The 13500-nt window shown below is 42.6% G+C and overlaps 2 protein-coding genes across 6 annotated transcripts in view; one reads left to right on the forward strand and one right to left on the reverse strand.

Annotated features, from left to right (window-relative positions):
- Positions 1–13500, forward strand: part of cux1a (cut-like homeobox 1a) — a 281900-nt gene that overhangs the window by 152758 nt on the left and 115642 nt on the right. For all 5 annotated transcript variants that reach the window (XM_080434636.1, XM_080434637.1, XM_080434640.1 and 2 more), the window contains exon 3: positions 2044–2091. In XM_080434636.1, the coding sequence (XP_080290762.1) occupies positions 2044–2091 (48 nt within the window). The remainder of the gene's footprint in view (positions 1–2043; positions 2092–13500) is intronic.
- gemin5 (gem (nuclear organelle) associated protein 5) overlaps positions 1–13500 on the reverse strand; it is an 851612-nt gene that overhangs the window by 64660 nt on the left and 773452 nt on the right. The gene's annotated exons all lie outside the window — the stretch shown is intronic.

Below are 13500 nucleotides of genomic sequence, written 5' to 3' on the forward strand. Positions count from 1 at the left end.
TCCCATTGTTACTTTATAGCACCTTACATTGATGTTATGTTACAGTGCGTAAATATGTAAATATTTTCCCCTAAGATACAGTATGTCGTAAGGAAAGCTTGAGAGAATATCCGTTAGGGCAGATTGAAAATAACTTTATACTAGACCCCAGCATTCCTATTCTGGGGGGAATGGTCGAGAAAAATGGCAGATCTGCTATTTTTGGCGAGGAGATTCGGTGTAGCACGAAAAAGAACGCACAAAATACAGTCAGTCGGGTCCGTTTTGCTATGTAGAGAGGGTGTAAGTGGTTAAACTGAAGTGATATTGATAAATTCCTATTAGCAAAGTATTCCGCGGCACCCTACGTTGAGAAACAATTCTCCTGAGATGTACTGTATATCGTCTCTGTCGGGTGGAAACCTCAGATGTCCAAAACTGTTACCTTTTCAGGATTCAAATTAGCGAAAGTAGCAGATCTACAAGCTCAAAATGCGGCACGAATCGGCTCACTTTGAGCTTGTGGATCCGCAACTTTTGCTGCTTTCGTGCGGCGCTGTATAGTACGATCAATTAGGGCAGCGATATGATTCATAAAGACGTTGAAAGCGTCGGGAGACAAACTGAGAAGCAGTGTATTTAATCAGGGGATCAACGGGGCGGTAGGTTTAAAGCCATCAGAGATGCGATCAACACAATGGCGCTCCAGTCCTTTTTTAACTGGCTTTTAGTGGTCGCTTCGGGCCGTGTCCGCCGAGCATGCTTGACATTCCGCAGAGAGCCGGCTTCATGTAAAAGGCCTTATTTAGTCCAGCTGAGATGAATTTGGTAGGGGGGGGGGGGCGTCTTTTTTTAATGACATTTTCGAGGATCAAACATGGCTCGGGCCTGGCCCCCAAATGAAAGGCCCTCATTGAGAGGCCGGCCCCGTAATCAGATCGCCTTAACGGCGCAGGCGGCGAGGCAATTGGCTCTTTGTAGGTGCCACAAGATGAGGCCCGTCGCGGCCGGAGCGGCAGCAGCTCATAACATCCCTGTTTATCGCGATGTCAATTCACATTAGTTTTTATTTTCATCCCTGCCGAGTATTTGAGGAGGTTCTCTCTCCACACGCACACGCACACTCTCTCTCTCGCTCTCACGCTCGCTCTAGCTCTACTGTAGCTCGCTTACTTTTCACAGGTTTTTTACAGGCATAGCCGGCCAGTATTTTCCGAGGACCAGGGCCTCGTTTTCCAAAGTGAATTAATGAGCAGACAGAGCCGCTATTGGTTTGCAGTGTGGCTTCATTTTCTCCTCGCTCCGGTAGAACGTGTGCTTGTACAGTATAGGGAACAGAAAGCAGAATGAGTGCTACTGTAGTTCTGTGGGAAACGGGACAACGAACAATTACGAACAACAACTATTTTCCATTACTAATTCTGTCTTTATAATGTTTCAGTGGATGGATACTCTTTCAGCAGCAGAGATGAACACCTTACTGCTATAACATTTAGCCTATCATGTTGTGTGGAGATAACCACGAACCTTTATTCTTATAGTAGGTGTATTATATTCATTCTATTAGAGCAGGTAAATCATTTATACCTACTATGAGCGAGGAGCATATATCTCTCACAACTCGTTATATCTTCATCAAGAGAGAAGTAATTGAAAATAATTGATAGATTTTCAAAGCTGAATTTGTAGGCTTGGTGAAATATTTAGGTCTTCTCAATTTGATTTAGTTGTTTGATTTTGTTTGGTTAAACGCTATTGTTACTGTTTGTTGTTACAGCTACGTGGCGCTGTTTTCCTATTACATGACAGCCGAGGCTTTCTTCTTGCCTTGGTTGGATATTATGGAAATAAATTGGCTTTCAGAATTGAGTTGTGGTTTGTTTGATTTCTCCACACAAGATAAAAAAGATCAGAAATTTGAGGTGAAACAAGGACATTGTCATTGTTGTGACATGTTTAGTCTCTCACGCTGTGACACATTTCCTCTGAGAGGCACATTGACCACAATATTGTTTTTCTCTCTCTTTCTGACTGATTCTGATTCTGATTCTGTGTGTTTTGCAGGATCTGCGTAAGCAGGTAGCTCCGTTGCTAAAGGGCTTCCAAGCAGAGGTGAGTAGAAAGAAAACTCAAAACACCTTTTCTTTAATGTTTTATCTATTGTAAATGCCCTGGATTCATAACATCTACACCTACGCCACAATTACAGAGATCAGAAAGCTCTTTCAAAACGTACACTTAGTACAGTAGGCTAGTATGTATAGTATACAATCAAATATTTAACATTTCACACATTTTGCATTTCACTGCTTGTACCTGTAGTGACAAACAAACCCTCTCGATTCAATGAAACACAAACAACCGTTTCTACTTCCGAGAGAGGCAGAGAGAGGAGCAGTGAACACTCTCACACATGCATGCTATAATAACGGGGGGGGTGAATGAAGGAGGTGGCCATTTTGTTTTTATGTTTATCCCCGCTGAGACGACAGCCACCCCCTCCCCTCCTTCCACACACCTCATAAACCTCGACATGTGCTGTCTGGGACCCGGGCTCCCTGCCTCCCTGAGTCCATGTTAACTGTCTCTACGTCTGGAGGAAGCCCTTCCTCTTCCCTCGGCCGGCAGTGCTGCCGGGTTTTGCGAGAGAAACAAGCAACCGGGTCTATGAAAACGAGCCCAAAAAGAAGCGACTAACACATGAGCGCACTTTAAACCTATATATGTGGGCTATTTGAAAATAGACGATCTACAATCTTGTAGATCTGCTATTTTCAAAAAAATCTTGGGAAAAAAGTGCAACATTGGAAATATTTCTTGAAACATTTTAACAACACATATCTGGTACGGGGGTCCATTGGCACAAAATATTTTTAGATGGGGCGGTCCGCCGACAAATACATATTCATTTGGGGGTTCCTTGACATGAAAATGGTTGAGAACCACAGGTTCTACACTTTAGAACCAAGCTCCCCAAAAAAACGCAACCCGCAACTACCAATATAAGCGACTTACAGTAACAGAAAAACAAGCCCAAAGTCGCTTATAATAAGCAGACCTGGCAACACTGCAGCCTCCCCCTCTCTCCTTCTCTCTTTCTCTCTCTCAGGGGGACTCCATTATTTGTGTCCTTTCATGAGGCTCAGTTGCTCACAGCCATGTTTAAATTGCATCCCTTGGAAAGAGAGAGAGAGGGAGAGAGAGAGAGAGAAACTAGCGAGTCAAAAAGTGCTTGCTGAAGCAGACTGCTCTCCCCTCACGGCCATGTGTCACCACATGATGCAAAGGCTGCTTTCAACAGACCACTAAAGTGTGTCGTCATTTCTGCCGGGCCAAATAAGGGGATTTACTGTACGATCCAAGCCTTGTTTCAGCCTAATGGGAAAGAATAGGGATGTAAAAAGAGTGCTTTTTGAACGCCATCTATAACGCTATGGACTATTTTGCTTTTGATTATTCTATTCCAGAGCTTATTTATTGCATCCGTTGCCTTGCAGAGAGGGTGTATTGTAATCGCTGCCATGTTCTGTTTGTTTGTCATTTTGGTTCATTTTTTGGATACCTCTGGGTACCTTGCAGGGGTTCAAAATTGAACCTGTGATAGTGTACAAATGTGTACACTCTCAGAGTTATAGGGCTACAAATGTCTTCTAAATCCCAACAGCATTCTGAAAAAACGTATGTTTCTATATCAGTGGTTCTCGAACTCTTTCATGTCAAGGACCCCCAAAATTGGCCAAAAAAATCTCAAAATAATTTGTTCCAGGGACCCCTGCAGAAGCAAAGATTTTAGTAAAAGAAATTCGCTTTAAAACAATATATATTCAAAGATTTGCACACATTTTCATAATTGTTCAAAAATAGCAGATCTACAAGCTTGTAGCGCGGCACTCTGTGCCTTGTATATCTGCTATTTTTGAATCGCCAAAGTGTAAAATAATGCTTTTTTAGCTCCAATCAAAAAGTGACACAGATGCGTTCCAGGTCTTAATGGGTTAAAAGGTTTGAGAACCACTGACATAAGCGAGTGAATGTTATGAGGTTATGGGCCTATGAATACATAGGACCACAATGGAAACAAGTCCCCAGGACACTTTTGTGTTATCCTTTTAGCCTAAACGCCTGACTGTACCTCGTGCTGTTTACATTTATGTCTAATAAAGTATTCAATCAATCAGTGGCATGGCTCTATGAGGCTAACCGTCTATAAGTGTGTGTGTGTGTGTGTGTGTGTGTGTGTGTGTGTGTGTGTGTGTGTGTGTGTGTGTGTGTGTGTGTGTGTGTGTGTGTGTGTGTGTGTGTGTGTGTGTGTGTGTGTGTGTGTGTGTGTGTGTGTGTGTGTGTGTGGACCTAATCTCGCAAACCACTAGACTGATCAGTGACAAAGCTCTTGTGAGCACCTCTATGCAGTTTATATCTTTGAGATCGACATGATTCGATAGTTCTTTTGGTCAAGTTTGAGCCCCTATGCTTATACATAGCAGGTGTATCATCTCTCTGTGAGTGCATTTGTAGTTATTTTCTTTGTTGGTTGGGGTGGTGGGATTTGACGTTAAACCTAGCTTGCCTCGTTGTGTCACTGCCTTCTGCACACGTGTGTGTGCACGACGATGATGACACCAGTGACCCCGCTTTGACCGGAGAGAGAGTGATGATGATGATGCAACACCAACGCAACAACACCATGTGTCATATTTTTTTTCTGATTCCGCCCACTTTGAGGACAGACTGATGAAACACTGGTTGACCCCGGTGAATATTTGTGATGATGAGACTGCAGGGAAACAGGATGTCTGACTTCCCCCATGTTCTTTCATAATGTTTGGGTTTCTGGGAAGGTGGAGGGGTCGGGGGGGGGGGGGGAGGGGGGGTAGATTACAGCCAACTAAGCCCATTCAGACAATCAGGAGAAAATGTGTGTGTGCATGTGGGTTAAAGGGGTTCTTCTGTGCATGAACTGCTGATGATTGTAATGTTTTTTTACCCTGTAGTTTTTCAGTACTCCTGATAGACCTGCGATGATGATGATGATGATGATGGTGGGCTCTTAGGGGCTTGGTACTGGGGGGGGGGGGGGGTAGGGGCTGCCTAGGATGACTGGGTTTAACATTCCTCTCCCTGACCGATGTGTGCTGACAGGCCAGGGCTAGCCACGGGGCAGGAGCAGCCTTGCGGTTTAAAGTCCCTGTACACATGTCCCATGGTGTGGTTAACATCCTCCGAAAAAATCAATCATCTCTATGCTTAATAAATGTATCCACATGTCAAATACTATAACATCTTTGCCCTCATTTATTATTCCATACCCTATGAATTACTAACCAGCTCAGTGACCTTGTGGTTAGAGTGTCTGGCTTGAGACTGGGAGGTCGGGGGTTCGATTCCCCAGCCGGGTCATGTACCAAAGGCTATATATAAAAAAAAGGGCAATGCGTCCCTGCCACTCTGCATCAAAAGGTTGGATTGGTGGTCTAAGTCCCTGTGACATACTAGTGTCATGTCCAGGGGGTGTACTTGTGCATCAAGCTGCCTCACAACAGTAACAGGAGACAGGCTCCTGCCCTATGGGGCCAACATGGCTCGGCAATGCTATGAATTACACATTAGTTTGATGCTCAAGAATGTGGCCAATCCACAGAGAACACATCCGCCAAACGCACCATGACAGAAAACAAGCTCTGTCACCTCATTGACGGCAGCCACGGCGGTGCCGGGTTATGAGGGAGCGCTTGCTTTGTGTCACTGAGCATCTAGACTGCATATTATTTCCTCAGAGTCTGTGTCTTGCATCAGAGCTGTTTTCAGTGAGTGCGGGTCTGAAAACCAGATTTTCAGTTTTGACGATAGTTCACCCCCAAAAAATCATTTTTTTCCCCTATCAATTAGTCACCCCATGGAGACTTGAATTCATGGATATTTGTTTTGTTTTTGTCGCATTCCTAAGCCAATAATTTGATGACCGCCAGCGGTTCCGGTAGGAGACACAAAGAGTCTCCTTTCTGTCTCCTACCGGAACCGCTGTCTACACCGGTCCGCTGCAGGGACATTTTTTGGGTGAACTATCCCTTTAATGCTTTGGGGAGATAATGCAGAACTCAAGAAACGGACAGGATTTTCTTAACTCGTTAAAACCGGGAAAGCACCTGTGTCATTTTAGATTCTAACCTTGGCTACTCAAAAATAGCAGATATACAAGCTCACAGCGCGTCACTTTGCTCGTACATCTGCTATTTTTGAACATTTTAGGAAAAATATTTAAAGTGTGAGAACTACTGCTTTGTAGAACCGGCCTCAGGTCTTCAATGGGGTTTTAAGTAAGCTTCAGTAAGACATACAAATAAAAACATGATTTTTAGGGGAGTGGGTCTTTTATCATTTTTTGTGTCCTGTGAAGGAGGCCGGGGCCCAGAGCGCCACGCTGTGCCGCTCTGGGTTGAGTCTGGGTACCGAGGCGGTGATTTAGGAGACTCTTAATGCTAATAATACAGGCTGTGTGAGGCTGGAGGCAGCCAGGCATGTCAGGAGGGAGAGAGCTGCATCCCTGGCGCCAGCTCCCTAATTCCTCCTCCTTTTCAAGTGCCACTTGCAGCAGTAAATAAAGGCTTTAATGGAGAGCATCTAAACAGACCCAGTCTACCCTTCCTCCCTGCACACTGCGAAATCCCAGAATGTCAATATAACCCTGAAAGTGTAAAAAAAAACGGACCCTTAAAGGTGTATCTAATCTCTCTACACTGAGGAAACTCCACGTTTTGCAGTGCAGCCTCGGTGCTTGTGCTGCCTCTCTATGAAGGCTCTAAAGTGTTTTTTCAACCCTTTTCATATCAAAGGTCCATTATTTATTCGGCATTTGAGCCACGGGACCACCATTTGATGAGATTTATTAGACTCTCCAGACCCAAGACTGTTGTGGTTTGATAACATTTTGTCCACAATTCCATGCTGTATTGATGTCGGTACCAATAGGAGAGACAACAGGCAAACATTGATTAAAAATAGCAATTATTTTACATTCTCTAATTGTGACTTCTTGTAAATTAAGTAATGCAGATGTTTAACAATAATTTAACTCTTGAAAGTGTAAAATGCAACCATTTGGTTTCATTTTACGCTCTCAAGAGTTAAAGATCTAATAAGGGTCCATTTGGTTACCAATGTCTCTCCATTAAGTTGGGGACCACCTGGAACCCCCTCAAGGACCACTGGTGGTCCCCGGACCACTGCTTGAGAACCACTGCTCTATAGGGTTGAATTTGCTGGGGGTGATTGGGGGGAGGGGTGGAATCTATCCCTCTGCATTTGATATCCTATAATCCCCCCCATGGTCATTCATTGTTATGGTCGGTGGGGATATGTTTTATCACTGCTTCTGGTCAGACTGAAATATAGACTGTCTGCATCATAGATATAGAAACCTAGATACCTCATTGGCCTCTGCAGTTTGTTGGAGCGACCTGTTTGGTATGGTGGCCGCCATATTTCCGGGGGGAACGGGCACTGGCCAATCACAGCGTGTCGACTACTGGCCAACCACAGCGCGTCTTTTCCAGGACTTGTCAGAATCTAGTTGTCCCGCCCCCACCTGCCTCTGATTGGCCTACTGAATGCCCCGCCCCCTTCTGTGACGCACGCGGACATTTCCAGCTGCCCCCCCCCCCCGGAAGCGGAAGCGCGTCCACCATACAGACGCTACAGAGCCAGAGGAGGCGTCTACCTTTATGTCTATGGTCTGCATCATGTGTTTGATATTTATGTTTGATAATATCACAATTTAATTAAAAAAAAAAATTAACCACACTAAAGTAGCACTATGCAACTTTTGTTTAATAAATAATGTAATTTTGTCCAATCTGTATGGTAGAGCCAATACAATATAACTTATGAAATTGGGGTGGTTGTATTTGGTCTCCCCTGCTTTTCTAGTGAGACATTTAGATCGTGTCAAAGGTCATGTCTCACCTATAGACACAGGATCTGACACGAATTTTGACCCGATGGTCAAGATTGAATTTATCCCCTGAGCAAGCAGGCAGGCTCTAGCTATCAGCTCAGATAAGCTGATAGAGACTGATAGAAAAAATGTCAGCACTTGCGCAGGAAACCGGGTTCAAACCCGGGGTTGAAGAGGAAAGTTACATTGTGCAATAGTGCAGCTTTAACCCTGGCATCCTTAATTTGGGCACAAAAAAAAAACATTCTCCCAAATCTTTCAAAGATAAAAAAAACAAAAACGTGTTCAACATGTTGCTTGTGTGTCTATAGCTTGACCCCTGAGACGACCCCGTTCCACCACGGGGGTGATTAACGACGCCCTTATCTTATGGACGCATTGCAAATGCACCGAGCTCCGCCATCAATCTGACATCAGTGCAAACAAGTTAGAAAGAAGCTCCATTTAAAATTCATTGTGGCAGTTTAAGCAGCCTGGATTGAATTAGTGCTAATGGGAGGCCAATGATTTACGCACGGCAATGTACATGTCACTGTTTATGTTAGCCGGGGAGGATGTTAACCCGTTCAGGCCGGGGAACGCGCATCTTTGTCATTTTTAAGATTTCTTTGGGCTATTAAAAAAACAGCAGATATACAAGCTCATAGCGCGGCACCGAGTGCCGCGCTACGAGCTTGTAGATCTGCTGTTTTTGAAAAAGCTAAGATTTTTAACTCTGTTGCAACCACTGATATTATAGCAACATAGGCCTACGTTTAAAAAAAAAAACTGTTAGGATTGTTAGGAACTGAGAAAACATTTGTAGAATCCCCAGAAGCAAAGATTTGAGTTACAAATGTTTGCTTTAAAAATATATATATATTCAAAGACTCACGATTTTAAAAAAAAATTGCTGATCTACAAGATCATACTGTAGCAGACTCGGTGCCGCACTATGAGCTTGTATATCTGCTATTTTTGAACAGCCCAAAGAAGTCTAAAAATGACAGAGATGGCATGCGTTCCCGGTTTGAATGGGTTAATTCGTGACAGGCGGCAGTGCCTCATGCAAAAAAAAAAGGACGTCGCGTCCATAAAGCTGTCAAATGCTGGGAGAGACAGGCGCATAATAAGCGTTACGGGGCCTCTGCGACGTTGTCTGTTTAGCGAGCTAAATATTTAATTTTGAGAGAGATTATGGGGGCGTGTAGTGTTTTTAGTGCTTTCTGGCGAGAGTACATTTTTAATTCTGAACATGTTCAATCATTTATTTATGAGCCAAAATATTTGTCCTTGTACATTTCCCCCCCCCCCCCCCTCCTCAATGTAAACACACACAGCACAGCAAAGTGTTTTGATGTGATGTGGAACTTGTGCCGCATGTCTGTGGAACGTTCCAGTGTGTTTCAGTGTAATGCAGGGACATTTGGGGCACGGCAGCACTATCGGCGTTGCCAGATTTTTGTGAGAGAAATATGCAAACAAGTCCAGGAAAACAAGCCCAAGCGACTAGGCCACATGAGCACTTTAGACCTATATCGCAGTGCGAGGCGTTGTGGGCTTGTAGTTCGGCTATAGTTTCACAATCTTTATCTGTGGAACCGAGTCGAACTAAATGTAATACAATTACAATACAATACAATTACAATTCCAAGTGCTTGTCAGGGTGGAGGGTCCCAAGTTCAAATATAATTATTTTGGGGGGTCCCCAGTTCAAATATGATTATTTTGGGTAGGTCCCCAGTTCAAATATGATTATTTTGGGTAGGTCGCCAGTTCAAATATGATTATTTCGGGGGGGGGGGGGTCGCAGAGAGATTTATCTTAGCACTTGTGATGTACTGTATGTGGCCTGTCTCTCTGAATCGTAACTGTCTTGATGAAAAGAAGAAATACATTTGAAAAACAATAAGCTAAAAAACAAAAAGAACAATCCCAGTGGTATACTGTAGGCCAGGGCATGCAATGATTCACTGATGGCTCAGTGGCTCGTTTCAAACCCAAGGCTGGCAGCTGTGTGTGGACGGCCAAATATAGCCCCTTGTGGTCCGAGAATCCCCAAATAGGAAGCACACAGATGGGTACAGTATGTCATACAGGAAGACAGAAGTGTGCTAGAAATGAAAGAAAACCCCCCCTTCTTCTGAAAAAAAAAAAAAAAGAAGCCAAAAAGAATCCCAGTGATGGAAGAAGTACTCACGTGTTTTACTTAAGTAAAAGTATCAATACTGCAATGTAGATATACTCTGTTACAAGTAGAAGTCCCGTATTCAACATGTACTTGAGTAAAAGTACAAAAGTATCGAGTATCAAAATATACTTGAAGTACCAAAAGTAAAAGGACTCATTGAGCAGAATGTCCTATTTCACACGTTCAAAATGTATTAAAAAAATTTCAAAAATAGCCGATCTACTAGCTCACAATAGATCTGCTATTTTCAAATGGCTGAAATATATTTAGGGCTGAAGAGGTTAATGTGTTTTGTAATAACAATCAAAAAAGTAACTAAAGTTTTCATACAAGTATAGTGGATTAAACGTAATAATATTTTCCTCTGAGATGTAGTGGGGTAGAAGGAAAACTATTGTAAATTGTAAATACTGAAGAAAGTAAAAAATACCTCAAAATTGTACTTAAGTACAGTACTTGAGTAAATGTTCTTAGTTACTTTACACCAGGGATGTCAAACATACGGCCCGCGGGCCGGATCAGGCCCGCTAACTAGTTTAATCCGGCCCGCGAGATGATTTTGCAAAGCATTAAAAAAAAATAAAAAAAAAGTTTTTTTTTTTTTTTTTTTTTTTTTGTGCTAAAAATGTTTTAATTGTTTCTCTCTAGTCTACACCTGCAACCACACGTAACTTCCACTTTCCTCTTCTTCTTCCTCGTCTTTGTATCGGTATTGTTTGTGTTGGAGCGCCTCAGTGCGGCTGCAGAGTTCATGTGCGACCTCTTCCAGAGAGAGATAGAGACACTAGAAACTCAAAACAAACTGTGTAGACTTGGCCCTTTGAAATAAAATGTGTTTTGGCACAAAAAAAAAAAAAAAGGTTCTTAACGGTTATCGATTAATTAATCGGTAAGGCCTAACGGTAAACGGTTAATAAAATGTCTCCATTTGGCCATCCCTATTTGTGAAGTTTACATTTTCAGAATGTGCTTGTACTAACTAAGACTAAGTAAAGTAAACAAAGAAAACTATCTGAAGTTGTTGTTATTGTTATTATTAGTTATTATGCCATGATTTTACCGGTCCGGATTTTACCGGTACGGTACCCGGTCCGGTACCGGTCCGGCCCTCTGGCCCTCTGGCCCTCCTCCATGTGGCCCCTGAGCTAAAATGAGTTTGCCATCCCTGCTTTACACCATTGGACAGAAGTGTGCTGAAATGAAAAGAAACCAAAAAGAATCCAAATGAAGGGAGCCCACATTACTTCTGCATGCATGGCATCTCCCAATACACGGACTAGTTTAAGTGACTAAAAGCAACTGCTGTATAATTAAACGGGCTGAAGAGCTATTTAACTTTGATGAGGTTCAGCTGAGCTTGTATTGTATGTCCCTGGACAGAACTGAGCTGAACACCAGCTCTCGTCTGAAACACTAGCTGACTGTGTGTTGCATTGTGGGTATGAACTTATTAACCACTTTATGCTTGAGCTGTTTTATGTTTTTCGTCGGACGATGGTTGCCGCAAGTCGACGTGTCGTGATCTACAAGCTCACGACGCATCGCAAACGCGCTGTGGAGCTTGTAGATTTGCTATTTTCAAAGGTTTTAATACATGTTGTACATTTTAAAACTTGTGAAATGAGACATTCTGCGTAATGGGTACTTTCTACTTTTGGTACATTGTGATACCAATACTTTTGTACTTGTACTCAACTACATTTTTATATCGGATTAGGGTATTGATACTTCCACTTAAAGGGACATTTCGCCGATTTTGCATCAAACCCCTATTTTTATCTAGGTCTAGGACCCATAAACCATGATCCTGGTGTGTTTTTTGTGTTTTATCTGTATTTTTTTATTTGTATCCATATCCTCAGAGACTATAAGTCATTTGACTCATAGTCTCTTTATCCCACCTTATTTCCTGACTACAATGTAGACCACACCCCGACGCAGCCTCCCCTCCCCACAAGGAAGGGGCAGTGCCCCAAAGCATTATGGTCATTGTAGTAATGCAGCAGTCCAGTCAAACCCCAGTCAAACACACAGACTTCTATATTTGTCTGGCCATAGGGTGCAAATTTCAAATTTTGCTACTGTTATCTACTACAAATATTATTAACATTGAGTGACTGTAAGTTCTTCCAGGGGTGAAATGCTCCTTTAAGTAAAACATTTGAGTACTTCTTCCATCACTGGTGGTGGTTCTGCGTAGGAGGAGCGTCCTGGATCATACTACAGCAGGTTCATGTTTCTCTACCAGCGGGGTCATGACACCAAAAGCACATTGCGGATAAGGTTTTAATAAAGGAATATGTGCGTGTGTTATTTGATATTACGGCTCCCTGACTCTCACTGTCAACACAATTTTAGTTCCCCGTATTAAAGCGGTTGAAGAACCAGTCTAAAGCGGGATCCACTACAGGGGCTGGGGGGAAAGTTAACCCATTAAGACCGGGAACGGGATCTGTGTGTCATTTTTTGATTTCTTTGGCTGTTCAAAAATAGCAGATCTACAAGCTCATAGCGCGGCACCTTGAGTGCCGCACTATTTGCTATTTTAGAAAAATTTAGATTTTTTTTTGCAAATCTTTGAATATATATATTTCTACAAATATCTTCTAAATCCTAACACTTTTGTGTTATAATCAGTGGTTCTCAAACGTTTTCATGTCAAGGACCCCCAAAATTATATGTATTTGGCCGCGGACCCCCATCTCAAAGTATGTTGTTCCAGGGACCCCCCAGAAGCAAAGATTTGCGTTAAAAATGTTCACTTTAAAAAAGATATATATTCAAAGATTTGCACTCATTTTCACGATTTTTCAAAAAATAGCAGATCTACAAGCTCATAGTGCCGCGCTATGAGCTTGTAGATCTGCTATTATATATATATATAGCCCCAAGAAATCTGAAAATGACACAGATGCGTTCCCGTTCTTAAAGGGTTAATGCAGGAGTTTTTGGTTGCTATGGCTACGCCGCGCTGTCCTCCGTCTTGGGGGGATACGCTTGGGGGGATACGCGACAAGTTTGTCATTGTTTACAAGCCGTGAAGGAGCGAGACGGGAAGAGAAAATAGAAATGGAAGAAACGGGGATATAGAGAGAGAGGATCATATCTCGTGATATATATGCAGTAAGCACGTTGGAGATGGCAAAAATATGGATGTGGACATTGAGATTGGACTCCTCTGTTCGACTGGAGACTAAGAGAGGGGTAAAAGAGGAACACCCTTTATTGAATATATCTATAGATCCAACTTAAAATGCTGCTATAAAAATATTTATATAGTTACATCATATATTTTCAATTAAATGTAGCTTAAAAAGCAACAGCGTAAACTAAACAACCCTGTGACATCCGCATAGCATCTCTATAGTGATCAGTGTCCTGATTATATTCTGAGCTATCT

This window comes from Gymnoscopelus braueri (assembly GCF_963280865.1).
Source record: "Gymnoscopelus braueri genome assembly, chromosome: 8".
Taxonomy (NCBI): domain Eukaryota; kingdom Metazoa; phylum Chordata; class Actinopteri; order Myctophiformes; family Myctophidae; genus Gymnoscopelus; species Gymnoscopelus braueri.